This window comes from Nannospalax galili, unplaced genomic scaffold (assembly GCF_000622305.1).
Source record: "Nannospalax galili isolate Female #2095 unplaced genomic scaffold, S.galili_v1.0 scaffold347, whole genome shotgun sequence".
NCBI classification, from domain to species: Eukaryota; Metazoa; Chordata; class Mammalia; order Rodentia; family Spalacidae; genus Nannospalax; species Nannospalax galili.
In genome coordinates this window covers 1,108,087-1,126,633 of record NW_008355793.1, presented here as the reverse complement: position 1 = coordinate 1,126,633, position 18,547 = coordinate 1,108,087, and the positions used below count along the sequence as shown (strand labels likewise).

The window sequence follows — 18,547 nt, the reverse complement described above, 5'->3', positions numbered from 1 at the left end:
AAGCAAAACAACCCTCCTGACCTAAAATTGTTAACTTATTTGTTGCAAAGGTAAGGTGAACTTACAGAAACTTCAGGGATACCATTTTTATTTTTATATCTATTCTCACTGAAATTAGTGATTTAAGACATAAAGTAAGTACTATCATGACATAAATAATTTCTCAAAACAAAGCAAAGCTGTCTTACATATGTATAACAAAGCTTTAATTTTATTTCTGATAAAAATAAGCCATGTTTAACATGTAGATGTTTGAACATGCACTGGAATTCAGATTAGATAAGGCGGTTCATCCAGGATATCTCTGAATTATCAACTTTCTTTAGAAAAATACTCAGCCTGTATTATTGAAATCAGATTCATTAATATAATCACATGAATAAATTATAATCAACACAGAGTCAGTATTGCACATCAAGCCTGGATACACTCAAGTTTCTTTTAACTAGTTCTTTCTGTTATATGTTTTCCTGAAAATCCTTCCTAATCTAGACAGTGCTGCCTAAATGTACTGGTTTGCTGTTAAAGTTATATCCAGGGTTCCACGACTATGAACATTGCACATCACCCAACACCTTTTGTAAGTCACCTTTCTTTCTACAGAAGATATGAAAGAATTCCAAGGAACATGTGTAAATGTATACACACATTCGGTGTGTGTATACATTCGGTCATTCGGTGCCAAATGATTTAACATGCTTGCTGGCTAAAAGTGAGTTACACCACAAGTAAGAAGAATTCACCTTAATTATATTATATGTAAAAGATTAAGAAAAGCAAGGCAAGATGGGTGGCAGATTTCAGTAATGTGTTATATTTGATGCATTAAAGAAACTACCAAATGAAGTGGATAAACTGCGAATACCTTAATTACTAAGGTAGTAAAGGGTGTTTTTCTTCTGAGCCAGGAGTATTATGAACTGAGTGGCTCACAACAACAGACTTTTAAATCTAAAATTCAGCATGATACCAAGCAGTGCAAAACAGTACTAGTGATTGCAAACTTAAATTTTCATAAATAGTGAAGTAGTTCTACTTTTGCAGAAAGCAAAACAGAAGATTCCTCTTCAGGAGTGTGACTTGTAGCATCTTTATCTGAAACCAAAGTGAGGCCCAGGAAAGAGAGCTTGTATTTCAGCATCTACTGCCAGCTACAATGCTCTTTCATCTCAAAGTACAAATTGAACACAATACTTTAACAAGTCAAAATTAAGACATAATATATGAGTTTGAAAAAGTATAATAATAGTGAATCCAAAATTATTAAAAAGAGAAAAAGTTTCACACATATACAAACACATGTGTGTGTTTGTGTCCCTCTATAGTGTTCAGTAATGACTCTTTTCATTACTACGCAGTAATACCAGACTAAGCAAATTGGAGATAAAACAGACCTATTAAATCATTATGTGTAATGTCTGTTATTGGAACACAAATTTCCCTAGATAGAAGATAAGGGAAAAATATAAAATAGATACTACATCAACATAGGTGAAAGGCTAGGAAAACATACAGACTATCCATAGCGGCATTAGCATCAGTAGTGAATGAGATTAGCTATGGACAGGAAGTACCCGTATTGATACAAGTTTTGTGCTGCATTTTCAAACACTGAATATGTTTGCCTGGAGCTTTTCCAAATTAAACTACACCACTAATATACAATGTAGAAAATGTAGTCTGAGTTTCAATGAATTTTTAATTTAGTTCAATCTTGAATTTGTTCAACCAAAAACAATTTCTAGAGGACTGCAGTTATCAACTTCAGAATGAGAGTAGATCCTCACTGGAGAGTTCTTGAATTTGCCATAAAAATCAACAGTGTTTATCTAACAACATTCTTTTAATTTGCCCATCAAAATGTGAATCCCCACATCATTCTTCAGGGTCTCTTTGATTTCCAGATTAAACATGTAATGTGACCTGTCATTTTGTCACAATCTCTGAATTCTCATTTTTAAATAATTATAAATAAGAAAACTTTGATATTCTTTGGCATAACACAGCTGATTGATTTAGCTGAGTTTCCAAGTCTTTGAAATTGCACTCATTTCTTCTTTAGAGTCCTCAAAATGATTGTGTCAAAAGGTTTCAGCTGAAAGATTCTTTATTGTATTCAAATTTTGTGCCATATGAGTTGCTCTGGTTACTCAAACTATGAAGCGTCTTGGAAATTGAACTGGGCCCACAGCAGAAAACACCAACTGTTTTCCTGGAAAGAGAAGGAAGACAGGAAATGGAAAATAAGATACAAAATTATGCAGAACAGACTATGTAAGGCATGGGCATGTGTTCCAGGGATTACCAGTTAATTTCTTGCTAGTTTTCATTTTCAAAACAATTTCCAAATGTAATTGACCACCAGAAAAATATTTTGCTTATTTGATATTTTTCATAGTGTAATTCAGAAAAACAAAAATACATAACTATGAGGGAAAATTGGCTCATGACAGAAATTAAGCAATGTACCTTAGTTCTTTTGGTACATGCCACCAATAACCGTACTAAGACAGAAAATTGATAGATGTCAATTACTACACATATTTGCCTATGCTAATTCTTTAATTGCCATTTTATCAATTCCTTTGTAAAATTTTCACAAGGATTTGCATGAGCAGTGATCAATGAAGGGAAAGAAATGGCATCACCAACTGGAAAGCAACAGTTACACCACATAGAAACACAGCATATTAATATGTATGTATTTTTCTTTTTCTTTATACACTGTAAAAGCTATAAGAAACCCAAAACGAATTTTATTTTATTCTCTAACATAAAACTTTTGCAATTAAAAATACATATCTTTAACAAATGTCAGAAATATATTTCAGGAATTGGCTAGAACTTTAAATTGATCTTCCTCAAAGTTTTATTGATGTACAAAGTTTCTCCCTAAGATATCAAAATTATTAACATTTTCTATCACATCTCAGACAAATATAGCATGTCCTCATTAAGGCAGACTAATTGGGAGCAGAAGAACAGACCACGAACTATTTAAATAAATACCAAAAATTCATGTAAATGCTGAAAACACTTTATTAAAATGTTTCACCTTGAATAACATAATATAGAAATTTTATTTGTGGTCATGATGATAGAGGCTACATTTATTTTCTTGAATTAAAGAAACACCAAAAGTGCTAGCCGTGAAGCTCAGTATTAGAACAGTTGCTTAGTAGGTGTATGTACAGAGTCTGATCATCAATACTGCAATTATGAGAAACCTACTATATTATATTTAAATACTATATGTTATATTTATATATATTTATCTACCTACCTATTCATATAAAAGATTTTAATTGGCATTACTCTATGCCAGAAGCCACAGACTGAGAAATGAAAAGCCCAATGCCAGATGTGGGGTACCTCCCCTCAACTTGTTGGTCAAGAGTGTCCCAGAGACCTCCTAAACAATTCAAACTATTGCCATTGCTCTAGTAAGACCCTATTAAAACTGTTTGAGTCAAACCCATGAGCCCCTACCCCTAGCTGAAGACATCACATGCTTTGGTCACAGGAAAAATTAATTTAAAATTAAATTTTAGAAATTAATGGAAAAATTAATTTGGTGTGCAGCACAAAGCTTCCGCCTTTCTAGCTAGTTTTCACAGTACTAGATGGTACTGTGTAGGCTGATGGGGGAAAGAGTCACCATCAGTACTATCGATCTCTGGCTAATTCATAGAACAAAAAGAAGAAAAGAAAGGCCTGTGCTACACGGGCACTCATTAGTGATCCATAAGGTGTCTCCCTATTTGCAAAAGGTAGTGGAAATGTTGAGAAAATCAGTGTTAGATCTCAGATTGATCATTTGTACTAAGAAGTGATATAATAAGCCATTTAAAGACCATACTGAACCAAAGTAACAGAATTACATGGAAGAATAAGCTCAATGTACTTATACTGCAGCATGAGGGAAAGTAGATCTTCTTAAAGGGAGTAACTCTAGATAGGCTAACTGGACTCCAGTGCACGAATTTGCACCAAGAGACATCTTAGTACAAATGCTTGACCAAATGGATAGGACTTAACGCATATGACAGATTGCATGAAATCCAATGGGGAGTAGGGGCTATAGGAAATGCACAAAACTCAATAAAAATATTTTTTAAAATTTAAGAATAAATTGAAATTAGCATTTAATATCTAAGCATCAAAGTATTTGGCATTCAAAATCAAAATACGGAAGGGGTATGAAGCTGGGCACTAGATTATTTATACAGAGAGACAGACACACACACCTACACACACACATACGCACACACAAATACATGAATCTAAAAGAAAGAATATATGAACTAGATCTAGGAGTTATATGTTTCACAGTCTTATTTGTTTCCCTCCACTATTTTGCTGAAACTTCAATGCTTCAGGATGTAGCTATTACATAATCCTAGATCCTTATGGAGGCAATGAAGATTGAAATAAGTGTGAGCCCTAATATACTATGTGGTATCTGTATAAACAGGAAATTTGAACACAGGAAAGAGATATCAACATTTTGTATGAATAGATAAAAGGTCATTTGAAGGGGTAGCCAAAGGACTACTACCTGAAAATCAAATGATAGTCCTCAGAGGAAACCAAGTCTGCTCGAATCTCCATCTTTAATTTCCAGCCTTACTCCATGGTAAGAGGCACCGTGATGGTTCTGGGCTATATAAGAAAGCTAGATAAACATGGACCTGTGAGCAAACCAAGCAGTATCCATTTATGGTTCCCACCTTCGGGTTCCTGCTTGACTTCCTGCCCTGACTTTCCTCAGTAGTGGACTGTGACCTGAAGTGTAAAATGAAATAATCTTTTCTTCCTTACGTTGTTTCTGGTCAGAGTGTTTTATCACAGCAACAGAGATCAAACTGGAAAAATGGAAACTTGAATTTGCTCAGAGGACTAAACAACAGTAAAATAATAAATCTGTGAATAAATATTAATATGTTTTTGTGTGATTTTAATATCTTGATACACGATTGATTTTTGGAAACAAAAAATACTAAGAATAGGTTTCACAGCATATGAGCAGGGAAGTTAGTGACAGCAGAGGCAAAGAGGTTAAGGGGGATGGAGGTCTACAGCGGTCTAAAATAGATTAATGAATCTTTGATAAGCTAGAGATGTGCAGTGTGCATTGCAAACAGTTTTTCCAGCTTTGGCTTCATCAGAACCACCTTAGGACCTTCACAGAGTTCAGGCAGCTGGGTCAGATAGAAAGCTTCTGGTTCAGAGGCGTTTGCTTTTCTAAGGTACCAGCTGATGACTGAGAGAAGAAATTCAGTTTGGGAACCAATGGTCTGAGGCAGTGACTTCAAAGAAATAAATATAGTGGGATGACTAATAGGCCAGCACTGGAGAAAATGCTTTCTGAAAATTCAATTAATCCAAATAAGAGTAGAAAATGCAAGAATAATGAAAAAGAAAGAGTAAGGGTAAGCTGCTACATTTAACTCAGCTATATTTTTATTAAATTCAAGTAGTCTAAACACAATTAATGTTTTAACATACATAAAGCAAAAACTGATTAAAATTCAAAGACAGATAAATCCAGATTCATAGTTGATGATTTCAACACATTGAGAGTAGACAGAAAGGCCATAAGTGTATTAAAAACTTGAACACTATCAGCTAATCTACATTTATAGAATGTTCTAGAATACTGGAATAAAAGCCCCTTTCAAGTGAATGTATGTAGCACACCAAATAGATCATATCCTGGGCAATAAAATGGTCTCAATAAATTTTAAGGAAGTGAAATTCAATGAGTGTATTTTTTAACAAAATCCCAACTGGACTAGATATAAATAACCAAAATATGTCTAAAAATATCAATATATTTGTATGTTGATCAATATAATTCTAAATAACCCAAGAACTAAAGGAAAAAAATGACATGAAAAATTAAAATTATATTGACCTGCATAAAAATGAAACAAAACATATCAGAAGCCATGCAATATAGCCAAAGTGGTGTTTAGAGAGAAATACATCATAGAAAATACACTTATTACAGAAGAAGGCTTGAAGAAAATAACCTGGGGTCCTCCCCTAACATCCTACTTAATTATGTAATGAAATTACAAGCAATGAAAAGGAATGAAATAAATAAATACTGCTATACATAATAAACCTTAGCTTACTATTAAAACTACAGTGTGGTCTTTGTTAAAATGGAAAAAGAACGAATAGGTCATTTTGAGTGTTGCTGCTTCAGAGCGATAAGATGATAGTATTATTTTCATTGACAGGGAATTCTACCAAATTATTTTCATAAGTTGTCAGAGTTCTTAAGAATTCTTCTTAAATACTTGATCATAAAGTTATTTTAAAAATGACCCAGGACAGGTGGATTTTTTTGTACACTTTTAACATTTTTTATTGTTTATGCTATCTTTTCTTTCTATAATTGGAGAATCTCCTCACTGTCATTTTCACCAACTCAGTGAAGTCCTACAACTTTTTCAATATCTATGATTAATCTTTGTAATCCATATGTACTAAATTTTCAACAGATCCATGCAGCCTGACAGGTAATTATAGACATACCTACAAAAACTGAGGACAGTGATGGACAAGAGCGAAGTATAGAATGCTATTTAATATTTTATTTTGTTATGAGTATATTGCCTGTATATATGTAAATGCACCCATGTAGTGCAGTGCTGGCAGAGGTTAGAAGAGGGCATAGGATCCCCTGGAACTGGAGTTACAGACGGTTGTTAGTCACCATGTGGGTGCTGGGAATTAAACCCAGGTCCTCCACAAGAGCAGCTGATGCTCTTAATTGCTGAGCCATCTCTCCAACTTTGAGAATGCAATTTGAGTGTAAACATTGGGAATTGATCCCATAAATGTTTAAAACGTCACTACATGTTTTCTTAATGTAACAGTACTATTTTTCCATGTGTACTATGGGAGTGGCTGGCACATGATAACATGTCCATTCCACAGGGTTTATCTAGCACAGATCCAGTAAGTTTCAGTACCTTGATGCAAAGACTTGCAAATATGAGTCAAGCCTAGGTGAGGCATAGTTCGATGAAGCACAAAAAAAATCAAGATATGGTCTCAAGCTTTTAACCCACATTTAATACTTTCTTTTCCTCTTTCTACAATATATACATCCCACAGCTTAGAATACAATATGCATTTCTATTACAAACGAGGAAACTGAATAGGCGTTAGTATAATAAACGAGTTCTGACGTATTGTTATATTAGCGTACAGAATAATTCTAAAGCTTTTATTTATATTTTTGAAAAATGAGTTATTGGGATGCTTGCTGAGTATTCAGACAGAAGGTTTGGGTTCTGTGTGCAGTATGCAAAAGAAAAACAATCAAACAAAACACACATAAGAAAGGGAAAATGAGAGCTGTACTATGGATGAAACAGTCTATGCAGCAGTTTGTACCAGTACTACCGCCTAGTTTCACTCCTTACAAGACAGATGGTGTCGTTAGATAGTTAATCTGCTTCAGACAAGCTAAACAAGCCCAGCTATAGAATACACTCTAACCATAGTCAGATAGTGGTTCATGTCTGAAAGCACTCTCATCCACTACAGCATTCCCTAAGTCACTATATTTGGAGCTCAATTTTCATCTGTAAAATAATGAATGATCCTGTTTTTATGAGCATATATTCTGATCGCATAATTCATTTTCTGAATTTAAAAAAGTCACAGAAAGTAAGTTGAACTTTTCTGATGCAGGACCCACATGCGGCTACTTTTGAGCCAGCAATTGCATTTTCCCACTGTAATAATCTCAAACGAGAAAGTAAACACAAAGAAAATATCTTTAGCACCTTTAAGTGAGGAACTAGAGATAATCTGAATGTTCTTAATTAATGTATCAATATTCTAAAATACTGCAAAGTGGAATTACATGAAAACTCTCCATGATCAACACGTGAGTGTATTTATAAAAGTAAATTAAAAAATTATCTACTGGATTCATTACATTTTTGTTATGAAATCAGTCTTATTTTTAATATATATGTATACATTCACACAGTCACTAAACACTTCTTTAAGAATTCATACCAAAGAATCACCTCTGAGTGTAAAAGTGATTCATTTAATATGTACTTTACGTGGTGCACCAAATGGATGCCTTCTGACTTCATAAATTCCTTTTATTCTGAGAATGAAAAATTATTGCCCAACATGCAGTGCTTTAAAAGTAACTGCATGTGTTTTTCATCTTTTTTCTCTATTCTTCAGCTACTTCTGTGCTTAAGGTTCACCAAATATTGTATTTTAAGTGAAACTCTTCTGACTGCTTTATACAGTAACCATTGACCAATTAACAAATCCTTAACATTATTAACCCCATTGTTCTAAGTGTGCTATATAAAAATGCACTAAAATACTTAATTTCAGATGCATGCTTCAGAACAAATACAGAGTGAGGAGTTGTGCAGTGTCAACAGTGGTATGTACACACTCATTCATCTTATACCAAGTTTGCTTTCTCACAAAAACAAATAAACACTAAATCAGTCTAAAATATAAATAACATGACAAATAAAAATTCTTACAAACTAATGGATAAGCCCCAAATACCAATCTACTTTCCTGTAAGTGGACCTTAAATGTTTGGGGTACAATTTCAGATATGACCAAAAGAAACTGCCAAATTTCAGCAATGTGCTAAAAATTGAAGTATGTTTATCAGCATTCAGTAAACCCACTGATGAGGAACATGTCTGTGGAGCCTAACACAAGGAAGAGAAGATGACAAGATTCTCTCACCTAATGCAGGTGATGCTAGAGAAAGATGGGAAAGGAATCATTCAAAATCAGGCTGACATATTTTTCCAACTGTTCGCCTCTACTAGGAATCTGAATATCACAAAGGATTTCTGCTTCAAAATAATAAATAATCATTGTCTCTCCATTTGAAAAGTACTTCATCAGGGGAAGAAAAATGCTACAGAAGTGATTTCAAACATGCCATAACTTGAACATGCCGTAACTTGAACTGAACTTTAATTCTTTTGAAGTTTTGTTTACTTAGCTCCAGTTTATAACTTCTGAAACAAAATTACAGTGGGTGTAGCCACGGCCCATATTGATCCTTTCAGCAAATATTATTGTCCATGAATTCATGAATTGGAGGAGTTCTTTAAACATTTTCTCCTAGTATACTTCTAAAATAATGATCATTCAACTACATTCATGCACTATATAACATGTCAATGAAGATGGATTACATATATGGTTTTACCATAGTACTGAAACATAACTAAAAAATTCCTATCACCTAATCATAGTTCAGCTGTTGTCATGTGTAAGAATAGAACATACACATGAGTTTGTGGTAAAACTGTTCTAGCAAATCTACTGCACTGCCAGTCAGTTATAACTATATAGAACATATAATATGCATGATGTATAATACTTGATGAAAAATTTTGCTACTAGAAGGTTTACATTCATTTTACTATACATGTTGTGATTTTATAGTATATTTCATCTACCTAAGAAAATTTACTCTATAGCAATATGCTGAATTATACCAGCAACAGCCTCACACATCTCTGGTGTATTGTCTCGTGATTGCATTGCTTTCTTTTCTGTTTCACTTAATCTCACATTTTTTTTTGTTCATTGTGGCATTAGAAGCAATGGACTATATTATACATTGATGTAAATACACACATACATATATAGACATATCACATATTTTAAGAATATAGCATACCATGACACTATGTTTGTGTGTATGTTGTAGTTTACTTGACAGTGCTGAAACTGTTTAATAATATATTTCTCCAAACATGTCTGTATCATTACACGAGTGTACATACTAATAAATGCAGTGGTAAATGAAGTTATAAGAAAATAATTAACCCTGGTACTTCACATTCACAGGAGACATTGTAAATGAAATTTCTATTTCTATGAATTCTTGATGCAAAAGTAAAATTAGTTTAGCAATGAAAGTTTAACTATTTCATTAATAAAAATATATTAAATTCTGATATAATTCTATGGATTAATAGAATAACAACCAAAATTCAAGGAGAAAATGATGTACAATTTCCATTTTTTAATGAACTTTAAGTATCATTTATACAACCAATGATGTTGATATAACTCTTTCATTAGTAAAAATATATTAAATTCTGATATAATTCTATGGGTTAATAGGAGAAGATGATGTACAATTTCCATAAGCATAATTTAATGAACTTTATCATTTAATGAAGTTCATGTATAAATGAACTTTAAGCATCATTTACACAGCCAATGACGTTGAAATAAAGTAACTAAGATATTTCTAATTGAGTGGATATGTTTAAAGTAATTAATTGCAAAATATCCGTAATATGTTAAACACAACTTATAAAACTTATGATGAAACTAAACTTACAAACATAAAGATATACGGGAATAGAAAGATGACTCAGCAGTTAAGAGCACTGGGTGCTCTTGCAGAAGACCTAAGTTCCGTTTCTTGCACCCACTCAGTGGCTAATAACCATCTGTAACTCCAGTTCCTGGGGATCTAATGCCCTTTTCTCATCTCTGCAGACAATACATACATGTGGTGCACTAAACATGCATGTAGGAAAAACATTCGTACACATAAAATAAAAATCAATAATTTTTTAAAAAGTTATTTGTGGGCACATGACTTACAAAATTAATTTCAAATTTTTATAAATTACTGCTGTTCACTATGCTAATTTCAAAGACAACAGAGGGCGAGTTAGTCTCTATCCTAAAATAAATGTTTTTCCTTTCATGTAATTTCTTCAGGTCACGGACACATCTATAATGCTAATTCTAAGCAGAATTACAGTAAGAAGAAAAGATGAATTGAAAATACTGGATTGAAAGTTTTGGATTGTTAATGTTAAAATAAAAAAGCATTTTTAAAGGTTCAATCTGATGATAAAGCATAAAAATGTAATTTCTAAAAATATTCATTTTTAGATATATTGGTGACCGTCACTTGTTTACCAAAATGATATTGAAAATCTTTTCCTGAATTCATCTGTTCTCTTCTATGAAAATAAATATATCTACTCAAATGAATACACAAATTTAAAAACAGGAAGAAGAATCTAGTTCACAAATAACTATTTCTAAGCCAAATTTTAATTATTTTGCATTCCAGGCTTATAGGGCAAAAACTGTCTTACTTCATTCTTCGATTTTAACTGAATGTTCAAATAGCTTTGTGATTTAAAAGTATATCTGGAATGCACCTTCATTTCATGCAATAATCAGGGAATATTTTAATTTGATCATTAGACATGTCAATTATTCTTATTGAGCTTTTTAAATTTCATACATTTTCCACTCAAATCCAGACTCCTTGACCCATCCATGCCTCCCCCATCCCCCCACCGAACCCTATGCACTCTGCCATCCATGCTGAGTCCTATTCATTCAGGTTTTTGTACCCAAATATCCTTCAGTGTAAATGCATCCACTGTAGTCTAGACAGCCCATCCAGTGGCTGTATGTAAGTCATACTCTCACTCACCCAGCCGCGATCGGTCTCAAATAGTTCTCAACCTAGTGCTGGCCGGCCACCCATTTCTCACCTCCCCTTTGGGCCCTTATTTAACTGAGCTGCCATGTCAATTTTTTGAGGTGTAGTACTTACCCTCTGTTACATTTTGCTATTTCATCAAACAAAAGCTTCCATCGAGGACGTCCAATAAAAAGTCTTGAATTCAGTGTGTTATATTTTTCTCCAATTATCGTCTGTCAAAAGGGAGCACATATTTTATATGACTCATGGATTTGGATAAAGAATTCATTTCTGTAACCTGAAAGCTGCTGGTGCTGTATTATCCTAGCTATTGTGGCATAAAGAATGCAAGTGCCAAACGGACGCCTCTGAAGCACAAATGTTAACGTGGCACTTCCGTTTTCTTTTCCCTTCAAAGCCAGTTGTCTTCTTGGATGTCGTTTTTGCAAATAGCTGACTTTCCTAGACTTGAACTAGTTGCTTCAAACTAAAAAAGAAAACTGCAATATAAGACAAAGCACGCCCTTTCACTCACCCTTATCCAATGGGCTCAGAACATGAGCTTCATTCAAGTATTTTTTGCACATAAGTGCAGTTGATCATATTTGGCTCATTTGGGGGGCTGGAGAGATGGCTCAGCGGTTAAGAACACTGACTGCTCTTGCAGAAGACCCCGGTTCAATTCCGAGCACCCACCTGATGGCTAGAAACCAACCATCCTTAACTCCAGTTCCAGGGGAATCAGACGCCCTCTTCTGACCTCCTCAGCATTGCACCAAACGTGTGCACTCACATACATGCAGGCAATACACTCAAACACATAAAATTTAAAATAAAATAGAATACTTGGCTCATTTTATGAGTAAATGACACAAATTGCCATAAAAAATTTGGCGAAATAATCCTAGACAAGGCATTCCAAAATAGCAGTGCTCCAAATAGTAACGTTGTCAGCCACTGACTATAAATACTGTCAATGTCTCATTTTTACAAATAATAAACATCACATAGATTTTACTTGACAGTGAAGAGTCAGAGAAAAGGCAAAGAGAGGCTGAAGCATGTGAATTTCAGCACTCAGTACCACATATAATTTAATCTGTAGCTTAATTACAATTTCATCAGAAAGACAAACGATATCAAAGTGCTTCATGTGTGTGGCAAAATAGAAAAAAAATTAAAACATTGACAAATTACTTACAAAATTGATTGATACAGTTTTGATATAACTGGCATGCATTTATATTTTATATACAAACTTTGAGAGAAAAGCGTATGATGAAATCTAGGGGCTCAATCCCAGGACCTACATAAAAATGTCTAGTGTGTTGGTGTGGAATTATAACCCCAGTGCTGGGAGGCAGACACAAGAGGATCCTTGGTACTCAATGGCCAGCATGTCTAGCCTAATTAGTGACCATCAGGTCAATGAGAGACCCTGTCTCAAAGGAGGCAAATGGCATTCCTGAGGATAACACCCAAGTTTGTATTCAGGCCTCCACACACATGTACACACAATAATGATCACACATGCACTCACACCCACCCATATGTGCATATATGTATGTGCACCCATTCATATTCATGACATGCATATATATACACACGAATTATAAGAGTCTGGGAAGAGCACTCAAATTTATCACCCTGTGCAGCTATTTCTTATTTCTAAACATTAGTTTGTTTTATAGAAAATAGAGTAACAGTATGCACTTCTCAAATCTCTTGGGATTACACATGGTAACGTATGCAAATTTTCAGCACAGTCTCTTCTATTGCAAATAAACCTGATGGCTCTTATTGCTTCTTTTTTTTTAGATTCCTCAGGAATAGACTAAGTTTACTTGTGGATGACTTTATCTTTTCCCTCTACAGAAAATTTGTCTTCAATGGCAAAAAAATCTCAAGGCTGTCCATTTATAGCCCAATGTCTCTAGACATAAAGAACTTGAAACAATCCTTAGGAACAAAGACAGACTCTAATGGTTTGCTCCAGCATGCTGTGAGAACTGAAAGGCATAATATAACTGATGTCAAGGACAAGCCACATATTTTCTGGACATATTCCAAGACAGGCCTTCCTCCAGGACACTTCTGCTCAAACTTCCTTCAGAAAATTTCTTTCAGCACAGCTCTTACAGTAAATCTTTTATTATCAAAAGGCTTATTTAATTAACAATAGCATCCAACCACATACCTGTATCCCATCTGTTTGACTGAGGTACAGCTGGATGTTGACGTAGTCAGGTCTGTTTTCTTGCCAAAGCTGAGAGGACGTAAAAATGAATAGACTTCTTAAAGTTCTTTCCAAATACTCAGATTTTAACATATGTGATTCTATAATGCAAGAGATAATTTGGCTCATCACAGTAGATATTTTTAAGCAAATAAAAGGTGATATGATAACGATAAAAGTGATACGATAAATGATAAAGAAACAGTCAGACACACACACATATGCACACACACACAGAAATATGTTCTTACATTCATAACCAGCCCAGACACCAGTGAAAATGAGGAATGATGAAGATGGTAGGAGGAAATAATCATCTATCTTTAAATATATGAAAATGATCATAAACATCATTTTAATATTCTCATAAGACCCTTAAAATACTCCTATTTTATTCCATAAGAGTCACTAAATTTTTATCTAGTTTCATTCATCAATGAATATCATGTTGATTTAAAAAAGAGACAAAGATGATATAGGATAATCGGGCTGGTAAAAAATAAGATAAAAAAGACAGCTCTCCCCTGCTTTATGCCTATTCAGTACTCTGGTTTTCCTTACATAAAAAATATGTGAGTTAAAAGATATACATTCAAAAGAAGTAAGGTGAAAAAAAATGCACTGATTGCCTCTCATTTCCCTTCTCATCAGGCTCTGGAAACCATGGTTTCACGTTAAGTAAGTAAGAAGTAAACTATTCTAGATATTGCAAGAAAATGCCATAAATAATCGCTCCCTTCATGTTGGCTTGTTTCACCCAGGGTGCACCCAAGCTACAGCAGGGTACACCCAAGCATTTTGCCCTACCGTTCATGCTCACTTGAGGTATTTCCATGTTTGGGCTACTGTAAATAATCCTTCTAGGAACATCTGTATAAAATTTCATATCTTTTCTTCCTAAAATAAAATCTAAAAGCATTCTGCAGTCTACCTGTGGACAGAAACACACACAGACATGCACACACACACATGCGTATGATAAGCACACATGTACACTTGCGCATGCGCGCACACACGTGCACATATACTACATTCTGCTTGCCACTCGTACAATTCTTGCTTTTTCTTCTAGGCTTCCTATACACAGACCTCCCTCTTCTTATAATGCACTACACATCTGAATATATCAGAACACTTCTTTGCAAGTTAGATTCCTCTGTCTTTAGTTTCTCTCCAAAACAGTGGACTAGTCTACCTGTTCACCCCATTCAAATGTCCATAACATACTCTCTATTAATAATTCTAAACACACACAGACATGCACACACACACATGCGTATGATAAGCACACATGTACACTTGCGCATGCGCGCACACACGTGCACATATACTACATTCTGCTTGCCACTCGTACAATTCTTGCTTTTTCTTCTAGGCTTCCTATACACAGACCTCCCTCTTCTTATAATGCACTACACATCTGAATATATCAGAACACTTCTTTGCAAGTTAGATTCCTCTGTCTTTAGTTTCTCTCCAAAACAGTGGACTAGTCTACCTGTTCACCCCATTCAAATGTCCATAACATACTCTCTATTAATAATTCTGACTTCCTTCCTTCTCTCTCTCTCTCTCTCTCTCTCTCCTTTTCTTTTTGAGACAGGGTCTCTTGTTGCTCCAGTTGGTCAGGAACTCTCTATGTAGACCAGACTGGTCTTGGTCTCACAGAAATCTGCCTGCCCCTGCCTCCCTCCTGAGGGCTGGGATTAAAGACATGGGCCACTAAGCCTACTACTTTTTTATTGTCGCAATTGAAACTTCAGAATCAGACATCCTACATACTTACAGGTTTACTTGTCCATCCCTGGAACTAAGAATGCAAGCAATATCAAAAACTTGGTTTTATTTTGTTATCTGATATAGCTCTAACTCTTAAAACAGAACCTAAGTAACAGTAGACAGTTGACAACATCTGCTGAATGGCAACATGGCTAACTCAATGAATCAAAACAGATTACAAAGAAGCATATGTAACCCTAACCACTGGATCAACAATAAGAAATTGATAATAAAGCAATGTACCTGTGACATGGCGTTCTCTATAGCAGCAAAACAATGACATGAATCTATAATCACTTATACAAAATAACGTTTAAGATGTAGCAATAAGGTTTTAAAAATATATTTGAAAATGTTATAATATGGTAGAAACTCATAAATCTGGTTATGTAGACTCAGTAGGGAAATTAGGAGGAGAGATTATACTACATCTCATTTATTTCAAATATGTGTAAGGTATGATGTGTGCATTACTTTTGCAATTTTTGTGTTATTTGAATAAATATAGAAATAAATGAAATCAAGTAAGGTTGAAGGTAGGATAGATGAAATATGCCTGAATTTTATTTTTATTTTTTAAGACTGTATAATGGATCAAGAACCCTGATGACAGTCTGTAATATTAAAAATGGCAGTAAAAGGCAAAGTTATTATGAAAGAGCTTAGCAGATGCTTTAGCAAGTGCCCGTTACGTTTCCATTCAACTTTCTTCCTTACTACGTCCAGCCTTGTGCATACTCATCTGTGTTGAACATCTTATGTTAAAACACAGGAATGAGCATTTCAATGTTATATTATGTCATAGAAATATACATATAGTTACAAATATCCAAATCTGAAAAAATGAGCATCTATTATTATCAGGTGCCATTATTTGAGATTTAAGAGAACTTTTTATTTTATAGCAAACATTTCTTGCTTTTTAAATATAACTACTTTTTAAATAGAAAATTATAAAACTAGATAAAAATCAACAATTTGAAAGTTACCTTGTTATGCAACATACAAAGCAGGTCTGCAAACCACTGGAAAGACTGGATGTCTCTGCAGACCCAGATAAAGTACAGCCTTCTGAGCTTATATGGTTTCCAGCCATCCCTTTAAAATCAATACAAAATGATAGTGTTTAGAACTGGAAATACAATATATGATCCATATATTCTTGAAATTTTTATTTTCATTCTTGAGCAACCAAGAGACAAAACAGCCATTTACATGCCAACATGTGATACAGCATTTGTTATTACTCTCAAATGGATGTAGGACACAATATCCCGACTCTCTAAGAGTCTTCTTAAGTCAACAATTATATTTGTAAATATTATATGTACATCACCTGTTTCCATTCTAAGACCATAAATTGAATTCTTGGATCAGAAGAACATTGACTCATGCATCTCAGAAAAACAAGTTCTCTATTTTCAGTGAATTCTATTACTGAATAGGGCTCAAAAGGTCACTCTGTCTTGCCCACTTCTATGGAAAACCATGCCAAAAACTTAGTTGTTTTTTCCTTTCTTAATAATAATTGAAGAAAGTGATTTCACAACCACATAATATGTAATACATTCTGGCCACTCTGAATTCCAAGTCTGAATTCCTATTTATGACTATGAAGTAGACTTGAGGTTAAGAAAATGTTCTTCTTTTTCATAATATTAAGTAAACAAATAACTTGTAATGTGTTGTCAGAAACAAATGATTTCTGGCTTGGAATATTGTTATTTTTGTAAGAGTCTCCAAAGTCCTCAAGTCACATCTAGTACGATATTTGAAAATGAAACAAAATATTACTCAAAAATATCTTTGATTTATTTATTTATTTTTATGAGCTGGGTCTTAGCTATGCAGCTCAAGCCAGTCATGAACTCCCAGGGCTCCTGCTCAGCCTCAGGAGTGCATAGTCTTTTATTGATACTCCACAAAATATTTGAATGTGAACTGTGTTTACTTGAAAACTGAATGGAAGAGACTTGAGAGTACCTTATTGCTGTCACTTGGTGCTTTCATGGCAACAAATTAAAGTTTACTTATAATCAGGGAACTAAAATACTGATAATATTTCTTAGTTGGGGAATCTTACCTTTGACCTTCTTTTCTTCAGTCTGTTGCAAATTTGGTAATAAATGAAGGACTGATGTGTTCATCTGCTCATAAAGGCTTTTCTGACCATACCTCTTCTGGTTACTCCTTCCCATCCACTTAACTCCCTCTCATTTTTATCACCCCCCTACCTAGTCTACCCTACCAGTAGTCTCTTTCTAAGATATGACTTTTGGTTTTGTTTCGTGACCCATTTAGTTTAATCAGGACCATCTCTGTGATCACTGGATTGGACGTATTCTTTGCAGCTTAATAGGATCACCATTGATATGAATCTGGAGGCGATGACTCTCTTCTTCTCCCTGAATCTATCAGTGGCAAATAGTTCAGCAGTGAAGGGTGGAGCCCCCAGAGTCCCTCCTTCATTCATGCCTTACTGTTTATAGGACTGTTCTTGGCACGTGCAGCTTCTGCAAGTCCATGGTTGCAATGACTGTGGCATGCCCATAAGATGGTGTTTCACGGCTCTTCTCTCTATATTCTAGTCCTTACATTCTCTCTGTCCCCTTTTTCTGCAATGTTCCCTGGGCCTTAGAATGGATGACATAATAGCCTGCCTTTTGTGTGATTTTGATATTTTCTGAAATAATCTACCATATAAAATTTCTTGTTTTATTTTTAAATTGCCCCTTTTGAATTTCAGCTCCCTAAGGGTAGAGTTGATGTTGTCATTCACAAGAGCATCCCCAAATACTTGTTGACCAAATCAATGAACAGTACCACTTGCCAGTGTCAGGAGGTCAAGAAAAGAAAGACAGGGGTGAGTAACTTTTAACAGAGGAAAGGGACATATTTATTTTTACAAATAGCATTCTTAGAGCCACAGATATGTTAAAAATTATTGAATTATTTCCTTTGTTAATTAGGAAATAGAATAATCAATGAATAGGAAAACTCTGTAAAAAATATTTTATCCCTCAGCTAAAACTGTCTGA

At 34.4% G+C, this 18,547-nt stretch overlaps 1 protein-coding gene across 3 annotated transcripts in view; it reads right to left on the bottom strand.

Moving 5' to 3' along the window:
• Nucleotides 1-221: 221 nt before the first annotated feature.
• Nucleotides 222-18,547, bottom strand: part of Nox4 (NADPH oxidase 4) — a 161,257-nt gene continuing 142,931 nt past the window's right edge. For 2 of the 3 annotated variants that reach the window (XM_029556406.1, XM_029556407.1), the window contains exons 14-17: nt 16,499-16,607; nt 13,692-13,760; nt 11,627-11,727; nt 222-2,212 (exon numbers count right to left, since the gene is read on the bottom strand). In XM_029556406.1, the coding sequence (XP_029412266.1) occupies nt 2,092-2,212; nt 11,627-11,727; nt 13,692-13,760; nt 16,499-16,607 (400 nt within the window). In that variant the 3' untranslated portion in view covers nt 222-2,091. The remainder of the gene's footprint in view (nt 2,213-11,626; nt 11,728-13,691; nt 13,761-16,498; nt 16,608-18,547) is intronic. The other variant, XM_008853620.2, reaches the window with a different exon arrangement.